This window comes from Taeniopygia guttata, chromosome 7 (genome assembly GCF_048771995.1).
Source record: "Taeniopygia guttata chromosome 7, bTaeGut7.mat, whole genome shotgun sequence".
NCBI classification, from domain to species: domain Eukaryota; kingdom Metazoa; phylum Chordata; class Aves; order Passeriformes; family Estrildidae; genus Taeniopygia; species Taeniopygia guttata.
In genome coordinates this window covers 25,650,910-25,667,195 of record NC_133032.1, presented here as the reverse complement: position 1 = coordinate 25,667,195, position 16,286 = coordinate 25,650,910, and the positions used below count along the sequence as shown (strand labels likewise).

At 46.2% G+C, this 16,286-nt stretch overlaps 1 protein-coding gene across 1 annotated transcript in view; it reads right to left on the bottom strand.

The window, feature by feature from the left end:
- The window catches only part of TMEFF2 (transmembrane protein with EGF like and two follistatin like domains 2), a 124,180-nt gene that overhangs the window by 28,283 nt on the left and 79,611 nt on the right, over window positions 1-16,286 (bottom strand). Inside the window, exons 6-7 of the mRNA XM_030277817.4 lie at window positions 4,508-4,656; window positions 3,310-3,369 (exon numbers count right to left, since the gene is read on the bottom strand). Of these exons, the coding sequence (XP_030133677.1) occupies window positions 3,310-3,369; window positions 4,508-4,656 (209 nt within the window). The remainder of the gene's footprint in view (window positions 1-3,309; window positions 3,370-4,507; window positions 4,657-16,286) is intronic.

Genomic DNA, 16,286 nt, shown 5'->3' with positions numbered 1-16,286 from the left:
AGGTGCACACGAATGGCACAGGCAGCTGTAGGAGGGAATGGTGACCCTAGAGAGGCAGGACAGGGTCAGAGAAGGGCCTCCTGCAGCTCTTCTCAGGTTTGCTCTGCTTTTTGGGTGATATTGATCTGGCACTTAAAGAGTGCTGGCATAAATCTCTCCTGTGTAAAGCAAGAGCCCTTAGGAACTGATGCAATGCAAACCCAATGCAAAGATTTACCCCCTGAAGGAAGGAGTACCCTCGGCTTCGGAGACCGATTTTGTGCGTTAGCGGTGGGCAACAGCGGGCTGGCAAGAATGGAGGGAGCAACAACGCTGACGGGACAGACAGTTTGAGTAGTTCAGTATGGAAAAACTCAGCTGGGTGCTGGGACTTGTGGCTGTTTGCAGAGCTGCTGCCTTCCCGGGCCCCGTGGTGGGCATGCGGGGGCGGTTATGGAAAAACCCACACTGCTCAGCCACCACAGTCCCTGCAAAGAGCATTTGGCTGCATTAGCATAATTGACAACATCAATTATGCCCACTGCTACACTTCCCCTGGGAAAGGCCGCCCATACAAGGCAATGTTTTTAAAAGCGTGCGGTGTTCACGGTCTCGGCGATTTTTAGTGACATTAAATGGTAGAGAACAAAGGTATTCTGTGGAAAGCCACAGGCTCGGGGAAATTGCTTCAGAGGCTGAGGAACTGCTGCTTTTTCACACAAAGCTTCCCATGGTTAGGGCAGCATTTCCTGTCTGAGGAGAAACGAAGGTGGGAAAAAAGTAGCACATACCACATTCTTATCACAGCCATCACCATCAAATGTTTCTGCAGCTGAAAGAACAAGAGGATGGCACAGAGATTCCTGCCTGGCAAATGCTGATGCATGAATGTTCACTGAGCCTCAGTTTTACTGCTGCCTTCCTTTCCCCTGATTATTTCCGGAAGGCTGGAGTTGTTGCAGCTTTTTGATACAGCAGGCCCATTCCCCTAAGGTCTCCTGACAGGGTTATGCCCCAGACATTTGGGGACATATGGAGGCAAGTGGATTTCCCAGCATAAACTAGCAATTTTCACCCTACATGCTGTTATTGCATGTAAAAATGAAAAATTTAGGCCAGAGGAATAGGTGCACACAAAAAAGACATCAGCTGGCACAGGTGACTGTGGCTGAGGTTAAATCAATGGATAGAACCTGGTGAGACCTACCCAGAGAACACAGTCACCACTCTTGAGAAGCCCACTGGGGCCTGAGCCACACCAGAAGCCCCAAAAAGTGGGTTTCTAAGGGGCAACAATGGTGTCTTCCTGTGCCTGAGGTACCTGCTGGACTCCACTGCTGATTCAGGATGCCTCCATCGTTCCCACGGCTGTAGGGCAGGAAAGGTTCCCTGTGTCCTTTCCACAATTGTTATCATCTCTCACTGGACCATCTGTTCCCACACTCCTGACCTCCTGGTGCTGGGAGACCATCTCCACTATAGACCTGCTCCTCTGTGCCTTGGCTCTGCCCTCCCTGACAAGCAACCCAGATTCCTCCTGAGGTCCCTCCTTGGCTCCCAACCCCTGACAACACTTTGCTGCAGTCAATTTTCTTCTACCCACCACCTCTCCTCTTGAATGTGGGCTGAAATATCATCTCTCTTAAGCAAGACCTGTTCTCTTCCTTCTGCTCACTTCAGCTCAAGGTGCCTTCTGTGCTCCTCTTCCTCCATGACCCATGATGTAGCTCTGTATTATCACCACTGCAATCTCCTCCTCCTCCCTAATCCCCAACCTGCCTTTCCTTCCCGTCGTGTTACAACTCAGGTACTTCCTGCTGTCTCCTCTCTAGCTGATGTGGGCTCCTGCCATCCTAAAGCAAACCCACCAGGCAGCAGCAGTGTAGGACAGGCTGCACACTGAAAAGGGGCTCCAGGCCTTCATCTCAGCCTGGGGAAGCCAGTGCTCTCCTCAGCTCTCCAAGAAAGAGAAAGGATTTAAGATAACATTACTTGGCCTTGTTTCTAACTTAAATAATTTTGGCCTACTTGGCCTTATCTCCTGTCCCCTGCCCCCACAGGACACATCAGCCTTTCCAGCCTTTTACGAAAACTGACTACTGCCTACCACAAAAAGCTGAGGGTAATCAAGAGTTTGGAGGAAAGACACTGAAGACTTTTTCTTTGCATGTCTCTGTCTTCACCAATGGAAGGGCTCCTTGGCAGTAGGAAACACCTGGGCCATGGCTCTTGATCTTCTAAAAGATCAAGAGCCTTGATCTTTTAGAAATTCATCCCAGCATTTTCTTTCCATAGCAACTTCTACCCTCCCTGCTTTGCGCTGCAACACCTCACCCTGCTCTGCCTAACCGACACATCATTTATTCAGAGCTCTATGTTTTAATCATCACAGACTGTTTTAAGTAAGAACAGAACAATCATTTCTAAGGCCAGGTACCCCCCTGTCACAGGGATGGCACGGAAGATGACCAGCTGGATTCAATACTGCCTCAGCACCCTCCCAGCAGGAAATGTTCACACCTGTGAAACTGTCACCTGGGTTTCACCTGAGCTCAGGCAAACCCAGCCATCCACACCAACTCTCTCCATACACTTCAAAACCACAGAAATATCATGAAACTGAAGCAATGAGTGCATCACCTGACCCATTTTCACCAGACTTTCCCAGAGGCTTTCCTTCTCCATGTGAGCTGTGAACATTTGCATGCACGTGCACACACACCTTCAATTTCTACATCAATCCTCCCGGGCAAAGGGTGTAAAAAATGTCTCCCAAACCTTACTAGTATTTACATGTTTTTAATTTCAAGTGCCATATAGGGCTATTCAGCCATTATATTTTACTATAGCTTCTAAATAAATTAAACCCATTTATCACTTAAACCCCCCACATTTTAAGAACCTTATTAACTTCATAGTTAAATGCTGACAGGTAATATCTATTATGGCAGTGTTTCATGGTATCCCAGCAGTGCTATGAGCTGGATTTTCACTTCCTTAAACCTGTATATCATGACAAAATATGCATAATCTAGTACACTGGTTCTGTAATTTTCAATAATGTCTGCTAATTCTGGCAAATAATTTACATTACTTATTTCCTCTGTCAAAACAGGTGTTTTATGGCCAGAGTAGTTGTTGGTTGACAAAAATAGAAGCAGCCCATTTATTAAGAGTTTGTAGCAAAAGAAAGGGTAATGGAAAGATGGTGTTAAAGTAAACCAGGAAAACCATACTAGAATATGAAGACACTTCACCTCAGCAAATGAAGGAGAAAAGAGACTTACACAGATCCTGTGAATTGTGATTCTCACAGAACAGAGGCCGTACCTGCATAATCTGTCCTTGCATAATGCCCATCTTCTGATTTTGTAGTTGTTGTAGCATTGTCTGTGTGAAAAGAAATGTGCTGAGTTGCCTGGGGAGCCTGGACTCGATACAGCCCGTGCCCCCACCGCAGTGCCCAGGCAGAGCTAACCTCACTTGCTCACACATCACCTCTGCTGGCTGCAAGGCTCTCCTGGGCCTGCCAGGTGAAAACAGCAGGATCTTTTTTCTAACAATATGTGATAACAGATTGCAGCTGGGGTAAATATATCAGCCTGAAGCAGGAGTTGTCATTTCTGCTCTACTTGAAGAAATTGGGGAATTTTAATATGCACCCTGAAATGAACTGCCACTTAGGGTGGTTCACTTTAAAGGGACAGGAGTAAACTGGAATGTGTTTAATACACCTTGTATACTATGGCCTTGTAAGTAGATGTATTGAGGATTTATGCGTCAGAAACTAAGGAAAAAAGCCATTGAGAGTCTGAGCCTCAGCAGACACTTTTTTTACAGGAACTATTGAAAGGCAAATTCTCTTCATTTTCATTTTAGAGAAAAACAGGGTTTTTAAAATCAGCTCAAGGATTACAGGTGATGTAGTAGCCCAAGGGATGGGCACAGAGAAGCACTGTATTTATGGAGGAACAGAGAGAGCCTCAAGCCATGACTGGAAAACTTCCTTCCAGGCATCCTGGGCATCATGGGGCCCAGCCAGGGTCAGCTGAAGAACCAGCCCAAGCACTGTGTTTGGGAGCACCTCTTCAGAGACTCTCCCGAGACTGTCTCATGCTGCTCCGGTTAAGGGAGCGCCAGAGGATCCATCCTGGGTAGCAAAATGCATCTGAGGGGCATTCCCACTGTGCTGCTCCAGCTGCTGCCTGGCAGACAGAGCTCTGGGCAAGCTGCTCGGGGCAGGAGGCTGGTGACTGAGGCAGCAGCCAGGGCAGGGCTGGGCAGTGCCCTGCTGCTGCTGGGGGCAGGCTGTGGGCAGCGTTAGGAGTGGTGTCCCCCTCATGCCTTGCTGTGTCTGCATCACAGAGGGCTCTGCCTCTCACCACAGCCTGTGCTCTACAGTATCAACTGCAGCAGCCTAATGGAAACATAACAATTACCAAATAAGAAGCCAGCCCTGGTTCTGTTTTTTTCTCCCTGAACAAAAATTGAAAACATTCTTTGAAATGAGTTTTGTTATGAGAGTTACCTTGACATCGACCCAAAGACATGACTTCAATTTTCTCCTGTTTCTGGCATGATGCCTCTTTGATTTGACATGCATTATCATAAGATTTCCCATCGGAAGCACAAAGAGGATTGAAGTTGGTTTGAGAACAGTCAATGTTGCACACACACCTGAAAAGATATAGAAAGAGAAAAAAGAAGAGGCTAATATAAGAAACTTTTTTCAAGACACCATAAATACATCTCAGAAATATAAGTGTTTGTATTACCCTGACTGTACAATGCAAATCAACATAATGAAAGCAGAATGTTCTGTCAAGAGGTCATTTGTATTTCTTGATGGAAATGAGATGCAGGGAGAGGGAAGAGGCACGTAAAAGCAAGCAAAAAGAAAGATAAAAGTGTGTTTTACATGGAAAATTGTACCACAGCATTACCACTTGTAATCCCCTGTAAACCAAAGAGATATGCAGATAAAGCAAGCTGCTGAGCCCTCCTGCAAACTAAAGAAGCCACACAATTCTCCTCTGTTCAGGTGCTGTCCATTGCATGGAATACCATATTGTGGGTTTATATTGATTTATGATATAATTCTGAAAATAATTACAGCACCTAGAGGCACTCTGATTGTAACAGATGTGAAACTGAAGCCTCACTTCACCCCACTGGGATAAAACCAGCTGCCAAGGCTGAGACTGGAGCAGGGATGTGACCGCACTCTCTCTGTGCCTCGGGCTGGTGGGATCTCCCCAGCTCCTGGACACAGAGAGGCCACTCACTATTAAAACCAGGAGAATGCTGTTTTAGGGAAGACTTTGTGCACAAGCACTTTAGGAAGCACTTGGATTACTCAGCAAGCAAAAAGCCTTACGGAGGTGCTACTCAGGAAGGTCTCCTGACCTGGTGTCACGTTCTCTGAGGGGTGAAGGCTCCCATGTCCAAGAGCAGTGTGGACAAATGCAGGCAGGGCAATGGTGGCCCCATCCCCAGATTGCTCAGGGCCATCTCCAGAGACTCCAGAACCAGTTTGTGAGCTCCTGGGCTGCCCTGTGACGTGAACCAGAGCACAGGGAGGTACTCACTTCCACACTCTGCTCTGGGTCTGAACTAACACACTAACATGGGCACATCCTGATCCCAGCAAGCCTCGCTATTGCTTCTAAGATGGAGAAACCTAATTATTTCCACTGACAGCAGGCTGCAGACTCTTTTCTTTAGGTTTCTGCTATTTCATTATCATTAGCAACGTCAGATAGCCTTGGGCATCGGCAGGGGAAAGGCACGCTCATCTTCTGTCCCCCAACTGTGCCGTGTAACAGACAGCCCAGCCTCTGCAAGCCCAACGTGATCTTGCTTGGGGACAAAGCCAGAGGTCTAACCTGGCAGCTGCTCCAGCTCTTCTGAGCACGTAATTGTGCACATGCTGCTATCCAAACTCTTCTTGGCTCCTTCTGACATTAAGGCAAAGCAGTGCGATGGATGCTCTGTCTCCCAGCCCACTGGTTGTGCTGAAGCTCGCAGTGCCAGCTCCCCGGCCCTCCCTTTGGAAAGCCAGCTAATGGAAATGTCAAGCCTCCAGCCTCGCTGCTTGATTTAAGGAAGTGTTTAAAAGTCACTCCACCTCCCATTTGCAGCAGACATCTGGACACCTTTGACTACTGGAGGTGTAAAGGGATATACACAAAACTTGGGTGGAAAGAGGAAGAAGGAAATTGGAGAGTTTGGGTCAGACATCTTCATCACCACATTTGGCTTCTGGCCTCCAGCAATGTGCCCAGGGTGATGGAAAACAGTGGAACTGGTAGTTGTCTTCTTTTAGAATTTTTTTCTTACACTGGGTAGGTCTATTTACCTCAAATGTTCACTAAATAAAGAAAACTTCAGTTCAGAAAGAGGCCAGTGGTGAAAAGCTGTGGTTATAAATTAAATTACATGATTTCATAACTCGAAGAAAAGCGTCTAGCTCCCTGTGCGTAGCAATTTCCCCACACTGATAAACATACAGAATATAAGAAAAAAAAAAAATCCAGCGCATTTCCCAAGAATCTCCTTATCAGCAGAATAAGAATGTTCTGCTCCACTGAAATATTAACCATCATCATTTCTTCCTGCAGCCATTTCCAGCTTCCCACCTTAGTCAAATTCACTTCATTAGGAAACATTTACTGCTCAAGTAATAGCAATTCTTTCCACGTAGCTCTACCATTTGCATTTCAGATGGGACACAATCAGCCATATGCTCCTTTTTTTTGTAATAAACCAGCTAAGAAACAGCTTCATTTCTCTACATTTTGCTACAGAAAAATGAGTGAAGGTTAATATATATTATGTTTCAAGTCAAGAGAAAATTAAGCCAACGGGAAAATTACAACAAAAGGGTGCTCTTTAGGGGAAATCTCAGCAACTTTGGATGCAGTTTCAAGAATACCTAGGGGATGCAGGAACCTATGCTCAGAGTTAGACACTTTAGAGACATATTTTCAAAGGTGTTTAAATGCTTAAAGATGCATGCAAACACTTTGTGTGGGATTTCTGGAATCTCAGAGACCTATTTCCCACTGATTTCAAAGACTGCTTCAGAGCCCACTAGGCATTTATTTACATCTTCTGATACCTTCCAAAACACAAAGACCCAAAATGACTTTTCTGACCTCTTCCAGCAAAACTGAGAAGAGAACCAAAGTTTTTCTGTACCCCATTCTAAAATTTCAACCGTGACACCAGCCCTACTTTCCAAGGAAACCCCTGCAGCAGCTGCATGAACAGGATGCACCATAAGCCACGTGCTTGGGGTGGGGTCAGATCACACTGAAGCAGGAAAGGACTCCCCCAGGATGACACCATATGCTCCAAAGCCTGATAGGATCCCCTGTGTGAAGCCTGAATTTCAGAGCCAACTAGAGGGATGCTGAAAGAACACCAAACTTGCCGCCCTGATCTCCTTGTTGCAAGGATCATCCACTCCTGGCACAGTTTTCAACAGACACCTTCTAGCTTGCATGCGCAGTTTATTACTGCTCTTGCACTTATACACTCAAATCCTACTTCAAGGCTGCACAATTAAGTCGACATCTAATATATGTCAGGAAGTGCAAAAGGTAGGATTGCACAAGGAAGATTAATGTGCCTGTGTTGCTGGCTCTTTTTAATTTATAGTGCTCCTCTTATCAGGGAAAACGATGGTATTCCAACACATTTTTTCAAAATGGACGAAGCAAAAGTCTGCCATTTGGACCAGATTCCAGAAGGGCAAATTGTAGGGAAAGAGGTGAGGCATGTACTCCAAATGTGTGTGCCCAGGCAAAGGTAGCCTCTGAGAACAGCTCAGACTTCAGTGGGATCCACCAGCGAGGTAATAAATACATGCTGAGCAGCACTTAATGCAATGAAAATCTGTAAAGGCGCCTTCAGTTCTTGAAGCATTATAAAATGCAAGAGTGGGACTCTCTTGGGTTAAACAAGAACCAAACTGTGACTGGCTCAGGGTATGTGTTAGGTGACAGTACCAATGGTGTTATTTTCTGGGTGCAGAGAGTACCTTTAGCTCTCTTACAGAAAGCCCCTACCCTGAAGAGAGCCTCCCCCTAATATTTGTCATGCACAGGGCTGGCAGCACCCATCCCACTGCCAAGGGTGTGTCCAGTGGGCTGGCTGGCTGCCTGCAGCTTCCCAATCCCTGAGGCACTCCAGTATGCCTTGAATTTTAACTAACTTGATCATTTGACCATGTTATCATCCTGCCTATGACTTTTGATTATAGTTCTATCAATAAATCTATTTTCTTTCTGTGTTTCTAAGTGTAGCACTGAAGTAAGCCTGGCAATAGAAAGGCTGACTGAGCATTCCTGGTGCTCAAGACACTGTGGGAAGGTCAAGGAGGTCTCCTAAGGGGTCACAGAATGAAACTGCACCCAAGAGCATACACAGAATACATGTGTAAGATTCAACCACACCTTCTGCAGTCAGAAATGCAGCTTTAAAAGCCTTTGTGAGGAAGGAGAGCCTCCAGGTTGTCAGCAGATACCCTGCAGCTCCTCTGAGAAAGGAAGGAATACTGTTCTACAGGTCCTTTGCATCTTCAAGTAATGGGCTCATATGTTAATTGATTAAAATTTGGGCTGCCACCATAAACAATCATTAAATAAGGCTCATTTTCTTATGCCTTTTCTTCCAGGTCATTGTGATAGTCTCCAGTGCATTCCCTTTCTTTCATACACTTCATTTTATTCCATTTCATGTCACATGATGATAATCCTGGAGGAGCTGAACATCCAGCAATCAATGTGGTTCCTTTGGTGATCATGGAAGCAAAAAACACCAAAGCAAACTAAAAAGACTGTTGAAGGGACAAGCCTGGGCACCTCCTGAATGGATTTTGGGCTACCTCCCCATGGTGGATCTTGCAACACTGCTTGATGATGCTGGATCCTGTCATGAGAATGCCACACCCAGGATGAACCAGAAAGTGTCTGCAGGCAGAGGTGCAGCTCTGCAGGTAAGATGCAGGAGAGGCCCAGGAGGATGCCTGGGGGAGAGCTGGCAGAGCTGAGCTTAGCCTGAGGCAGGTGAGACGCTGACAGGCACCTCCTTGTGGGGTCTGTGCTGCTGCACTGTGCTCTGTGAGCTTTGGCAGCTTCCAGCAAGGCAGGAACTGCAAAGAGGCTGCTCAGCAGCACCAGTGAACCCACGGGCAATTTGGGATTTCACCCATTTATTGTGCTTCTTCCTTCCCCAGGGAAATGAGAGGAGAGCACAAAGAACTCCTTTCCAGCCCGGATCCTGATCATGAAGAAGTGTTGCCCAGCCCTCAGTCTGATCCACGTGCCAGCAGTGATGGGGATGGGCTGCACCAGGCTGCTTGGCCAAGCTGGAGCAGCCAGCTTGGCTTCCTGTTCAATCAGTCTCCATAAAAATTAATGGGGTCAATAAACCAGGCATGGGTGAGTGCACAGTCTCCTAGCACCCCACGCTTCTGCAGATAACATAAGGTATTATTTTCTGGGCACAGAGAGTACCTTTGCTTGCAGAGAGCAAGGTACTGAAGAGAGGATTCATGGCTCTGAAGGGCTGTCCCTAGAAGGAGAAGCTGCGATTTAGGGAGGAATCTCAATAAAATGAGAGAATGGTTCTTTGCCCACGAAGGGTAGGAGAATACTGTAATTCTATTTTCTTAGTTCATGAATAGAGTATAATCATTAGTGACACAGTGATGACAAAAAGAAACATACTCTATGCTTTATCTTTACTCCTAAGACAACTACTGAGTCTTTGTTCCCAGCAATGTATTACTGAAAAATAATTTTTAAAAAATTGCTATGCAGTATCTGAACGTAGCATGAGGAAGGTTTCCTATGTAGCTCTGATGGGAAGCAAGGAGGAGAAATGAGACAATGCTTCCAAAATAGTGGTTTCACTGGGAACAGATGCAGGCACATTTCTATCAGAGCGAGATGGCAATGGCAGTCCTTCCCCATTCAGCATCTTTTAATTAGCCCTCTGCTGTTTGGAAACCTGAGAGCATTGGTACCTACCTCTGTTTATTAAAGATTCATATTCAGACTTTGCTGGCCATGGGTCATTTGCTTTTTGGAACCAGAGCAACAGAAAATTGTGCCTGAGATATCTGAGAGAGAAGTACTTAATGAAATGACTAACGTCTTCAGCCAAATGTCTAGTTGATTACAGGGTCCAAACAGCAGAACAGCAATAAATCTGCCACAAAGAGAATTGTCAGTCAAGAAAACAGGCATAAAACCAAAGAGACAGGGAGGCAAGAGCTAAAAATGTGAACATGCAAATCCAGTGTTATTTTTACGAGTCAGAGCTCTGATATTTGAGCACATATGCTAATTTGGTCAAGTGTGAGATCCCACCATGTCTCAGAGAGCACTATTTTACAGGGAAGGTGAAGTTCCATTCTGCGATAATTTTAAACTTTATATCTTTTCTCCAGGCACAAAAAAAAAAAAAAAAAAAAAAAAAAAAAAAAAAAAGAAAAAGCAATGAAAACCCCAAGAAAATTTTGCAGCATAAAAAAGCCCAAAGACCTTTGCCACAAAACAGCATATAAATAATAACACAGCTGTTGTACATTTATGATATTTCAACTAGAGACATTTCTTATCTTCCTCTGCTCTGACTAGAACACGGTGATCAGAAACTCAAATTTCTGGATATCAGCATAGATCTCTCCAAGCCCCCAACCCCTCTGAGTAGGACATTAAATGCCCATTTAGTGCCCATTTGCCATTAAAGCAAACCTGGCAGTATATATGCCTGCATAAAGAACCTGGCAATCAGTCTCAAATGCCTTCTCTATCATCCAGGCTTTTCTTTCTGGTACACAGGGCATCTTTGTTGACATTACCAGCAGGCAAGCTGAAATGAAGCCAGGCTTAACATTCTGCCTTGACACTGGAACAGGCATTGTAGCACGGCTCAGCCGCGTGTCAGGAGGCTGTGGGAGCTCTCATTTACCCAGGCAGCTTTGGGGGTGTTTAATGTCTCAACACAACATCATGCAGAGACATCTGAATGAGCTCTAGGCAGGGACTGGGCACGGTGAACCTCTGGGAGCTCAGGGAGCTTGCTCAGACACACAGCCTGTGACAGCCCTTCACTGGGGAGCAGGGACAGGTCACCTCTGTACCCACCTTGGCATGTCACCCACCCACCAAGCTACCCGCACACACAGGCAGCAAAGCTGGATTGCTCCAGGCAGCCTGGACACACCTTTGTTTTGATGTGAGTATCAAAAGGAGCACATAAATCTGAGCTTCTGACCCTCAGCCCATCTCCAAGCACACCTCTGAGCTTTACAGTGGTCTCAGAGAGCCCTACAGAAATGGGTTGGCACCATTACACCCCTAACAGAGAGGCAAGGGCTGATATGCTCAATGCAGAGGCACCAGGGATGTTTGGTAGCCTGGCCAAACTCAGGTACCCCACAGTGGTCTCTGCAGCACCTGGAGCACAGCCCAAGAGGATGGCACCCAAAACTGCCTGGCATCATTGCCTGCTTCGGCATGCACTGAACATCATATATCTGCTGACATACATATACATAAAATATATTCAGAGTGCACACTGGCACACAGTGTTTTACACTTTCTATGAATCATACCCTACAACCTGTCTGTGCTTGCCAGGAGACTGAAATCCTATCACTGCACTCTTAAGAACATCATTAAGAGGCTTAAAGAATAAAGACTCTGCGTGTCTCCTTCAAAACAAATTTTGCTGTAATTTTTGAGGTTGATGCAAAGCTTTAGCTGCAGTGCAGAACAATAAACAATACATATTTTATAATGGCAGCACAAAAATAGCATGCAGTATTTCTTTCCTGGGCCTGTTAGTGCTTCTCTTCTGCTTTAAGATCACAAGAGAAGAAAAGCACAGCTTATTTTGAGTGCCTTTTATTCAATGTTTGTTACTTATTTATCTAATTTATTTTTCCTTTTTGTCCTTTGCAGCCCTGCTTGTGCACTAAGGGCTTTAGCATGCCTACTTTGCACGGTGGCTTCCCTGGGATATTTTACTTATTTCAACTGTTCAAATGTTTATCTTCACCAGGAGTAAAAGGAGAAAAGCTTGATTCCCTCAGGGTGATGCAATGTTTCTGCATGGCATTTCAATAGCATCCTGTTATTCAAACAATTAGAAATCACAGAGACCATGCACAAAACTATCAGCATATTGCATGGAGATTTTTATTATTATGTAGTGCATAATGAAAATGATTTGAAGGACCCCAAAGCATCATAACAGAAGGAAGCACTGAATAATCAGGTGATTTTTTTTTAACTACAAGAGCCCAAAATATTGTTTACTGGACATATGTCAAGCTAAAATGCACTAAAGTGGTGAATATATTTACTGATGGCCTTCCTTGCATACCATATGCAAGACACTCTGGTAGTGTAGCTGGAGACAGAGCCAGGAGCTTGGGCTACAGCTGCCACACTGCTGCTGCATAGCAGGGATGCACTGGCAGTGCTTAAAAATACCCATGGATTTTTCAGAGCATGCTTTGCATGGCACCTCATGGAGGATGTTCCAAAACCATGGACTGCTCTTGCTGTACAGCCCTGAAGAGAGTCCCTGGGTACTGGCTGCCTCCCAGAGCTCAGTGGGGAGCTGGGCTCATGCTCCTCCAGCTTTCAAGAAGTCATCCTGGAGACTGCAGCTCCAGGAAAAAAAAAAAAATCTTTCATCTGCAGTGCAAGACACTGCAACTTGAGTCCTAATTCCCCTTTAATTTTTGACCTGTAACTTTTTTCCTAAATTTTTGACGAAAAAAATTACAAACTTCATCTTTGCTTCCTTTTTACAATTCACAGTACCAATTACAGTGTGACCTTCACCTGGCTTCCCAATGCCCCTGGTGCCCTCAACAGTACATTGAATTGTGTGCTAACAACTCTAGGGCAAAATAAATGTGTCCCTCTCTCTCTCTTTTTCTTTTTTTTTCCTTCTAAATATCATTGTTATTGAGAAAATACTAAGTTGTATAAAGCGATCTTTGCTACACTGGATGCTTTAAAGCCAAACAGAGAATCCCAAGGCTGATGACTGGGTTTGAAGAGTCATGGAAAAGCCCTCATGCTAGCTGTGTGACCAGAGAAGAAAATTCTAATTCTGTGCACATGCCAATTCAAGTGTCTGCAGGTATCTAATGTGTAAAGTTTATTTGGAACTCATAGAATAAAATAAATGCCATTCTATGGTTTGCCTGCCCCTTGTGTCCTTCATGTCTCTGTGGTCTGTGCTAAAACAAAGCTTTGCTGACTGTTTCTCTCTCTCTAAACACTTGAGGCTGTCCTTCATGAGGAGCTTTTTGCTGTGTGCCTCACACTGCTGATACTGTTCACTCTCTCTTGAAAGCCAGCAGAATAATGAAAACTGTTTCCACAAATCCCACAGTTTCACTCTGGACTGTTCAGTGGGAAGCATGGGACACTCTCTGGCTGCAGGTCCTGGCATGGGCCTTGCCATGCAGGAAGGCTCCATCTGCTCACAAAGAGCTGCAGCTTTGTCTGGGACCAAATGCAAATTTCTGCTAAAACTTCTGCTAACACTAGAAGTTATTTCTGCAAGTGGGAAGTGGACTCTGATTCACCAGTGAAAGTAAAGGGATGATGTCCTTTTGGCAAGCAGAGACCTGCGTGCTGCCAGCCCCATCCTTGCTGCACATGAGCTATCCACTGCTGGTGGGGAAGGGAAGTGGGGACCTTCCTAAAATGAGCAAAATCTGTGGTAAAGGAATTCCTCAATGTGAGAACTGCCTCCACATGTGCAAGCCCAGACCAGCTCTCCCCATAAACCCCTCTGTGTCCTTAAACACGTGTGCCTCTGGCTTCCCCAGGGATTCACAGAACACTCTGAGGTGGAAGAGACCCACAAGGATCCCCTCAGGTAAAACAGCCCATGCAGGGGTTGGACCCACCGCCTTGGGTTATTAGCACCACACCTAACCAGGGGCACCTGCCTGAGGCAGCACCATCTGAACTGGCCACATATTCCAGGATACCCTGCTTGGTCAGCTGTCTTCAACTACAAAACCAAATCCAGTCTGCTGTTCAATGACATTTTAGGAGAATACTTCCAGGCTTTCCTTCAGGCATTATTTGCACCTCCTGCGGAGGCAGAAAGGTTATCTGTGCACAGGATAACCTCACATTATCTCAGCCCACAGGTGTGAGCCTGGCACCCAAGCAAATCACTGCATTTGCAAGGAGGGTGCAGTAGTAACCCCCTTTTCCACAAAGCCTTCAGGGCTGTAGGTAAAAGCTGCTGTACAAAGCCAGGCATTCCTGCTGCCTGGGGATCTGCTCTGCTCTCGCTGCCTCGTGATGACCACGGGCTGGCTGCTTCTGGGACCAAGCCCCAAGGGACAGTGCTGCTGCCAGGGAAAGGAAGACGGACAAATGACTGCAATGTGCCATCTCAAGGACATGTCCTTGCCAGCAAACTAATGGGATGAGAGCAACCTTCTTCAGGGCTGGCACAGGGATCAGCGGAATCCACCTGCAGCTCCTGGAAAGGAGCAAGTGCTGTGCACTGGCCAGGACATGTGTCCCTGGGGCACCCGTGCTGTTCTGCAGGGGAGAGCTCTGTTACCAAATGGGCAGGCTGAGACACAGCAATTAAATCTGGACACACCTCACACAGGCTTTTAGCCACAGCCACACGTGGGAAGGGACTGGGGCAGGAGATGGGCTCTGTGAGGAAGGGACACCTGCCACTCTGCAGGGGCTGTGAGAGCTGAGGTCAGCCCTGTGCGTCAGCTCCTACGGAGTTTTCCTCAGGCTCATATTTAATGCACGGGATGTATTTTTAATGGCTTAGATGTGTGAACAAACCGTGGCCTTGATGTTCCTACACGGGTGTGTGAAGGAGCCTCTGACCTTCTGCAATGGATGCAGTTCTATTTTAATAGTTAAGATAAAGTGGGATGGAAGAGATGAAGCATTCCATTAAGACATTTGATAATAAATTGGTAAGTGCTTTCCCAGTGTTTTACATAGTTATTCTCTCTGTTGATCTATTTAGCCAACATATGTAATTCTGAGCTACAAAGTTGTATTCCTGCTTTTGTAAACATAGTTACATAAAACTCAATAACAACACAGTCTATTTATTGCTAAAACGCTAGTAGGAAATTGGAAAAGGTATAAATACAATTCATTGCTGGTGATCTCCTGCCCCCTGAAGGCACTGTAAGGCTCCAAATCTTGCTCAGTTCACAGCATCATAAAACCAAAGCAATAAATGTCACTCTTTTCTTGATTGCGCATTAGGCCAATCGGCATTTTATTGCGACTAAATAGGCCGTCAGGAAGGCACCGCTCTCGTTACTGCTGGGGGATGGCTTTGCCTAAACGGGGGCCAGGGAGGGAGGAAAGCTTACTTTTAAATAACAAGGCTGAGAGAAAACAGGGGGAAAAGAAAGGTGCAAAGGCACGTTGCTCTGCAAGGCCTTTGCACTTGCTCTTTCATGCTGTAATGCCTCGACGTACGCAGATGATTATGTGTCAATGCACATTAATATCTGATGTGCACGGCCACATTATCATCCCTTATGTGCACTCTCACAGCCTGCTGAGCTCCCAGCCATGGGGTTACACAACCAACACCACCGTGGGGGTACGAACCGAGCCCCATGGCTCAAAGGCCCAAGGGGACCCTCCTGTGCCCGTCTCACAAAGCAGCAGGAGCTGGCTCATCTTTACAACACCCCGTAGTACAGGAGGAGCACAATCACACTGCCAAAGCCATTCCTCCCAATGCAGATAAAGGCATGTGCTCAGAAGGCTGGGACACTTTCCTACCCAGGATTGAAAACTACAGTCATAGCTGGTGGCAGAGGAATAAAAAAACCCCCAAACCCTGCGTTCATTTGCTCCCCTGTTGATCTAAACACATGAAAAGGTGGCTCTCCACCATGCTGTCACATGTATCTGTTGCACCTAGACACTGCCTGAAAAGAGAGGGATGCTGTTGCTGCCCCACACACGTGCACCCTTGTTACAGCTGCAGGGCAGAGTTAATGCAGTTCCACAGCCACACCACCTTGATGCTACCACCCCACGTCCTCCAGCTGCCCCTGTCACAGCGACCTTTAATTCACCTGCTCATGCTGGGTGAGCCATTCCAGCCCCCCAGCCAGGCAGGAGAGGCCAACCTCCCTTCCACCTTTGGGTAGTGTCCCCAAAACCCTCCCTAGGCCTCTGGACGTGGGCAGCCACTGCAGCTGCTTCCCACTCTTCAGCAAACAGCCAACTGGACTAATTGCAAGTCAG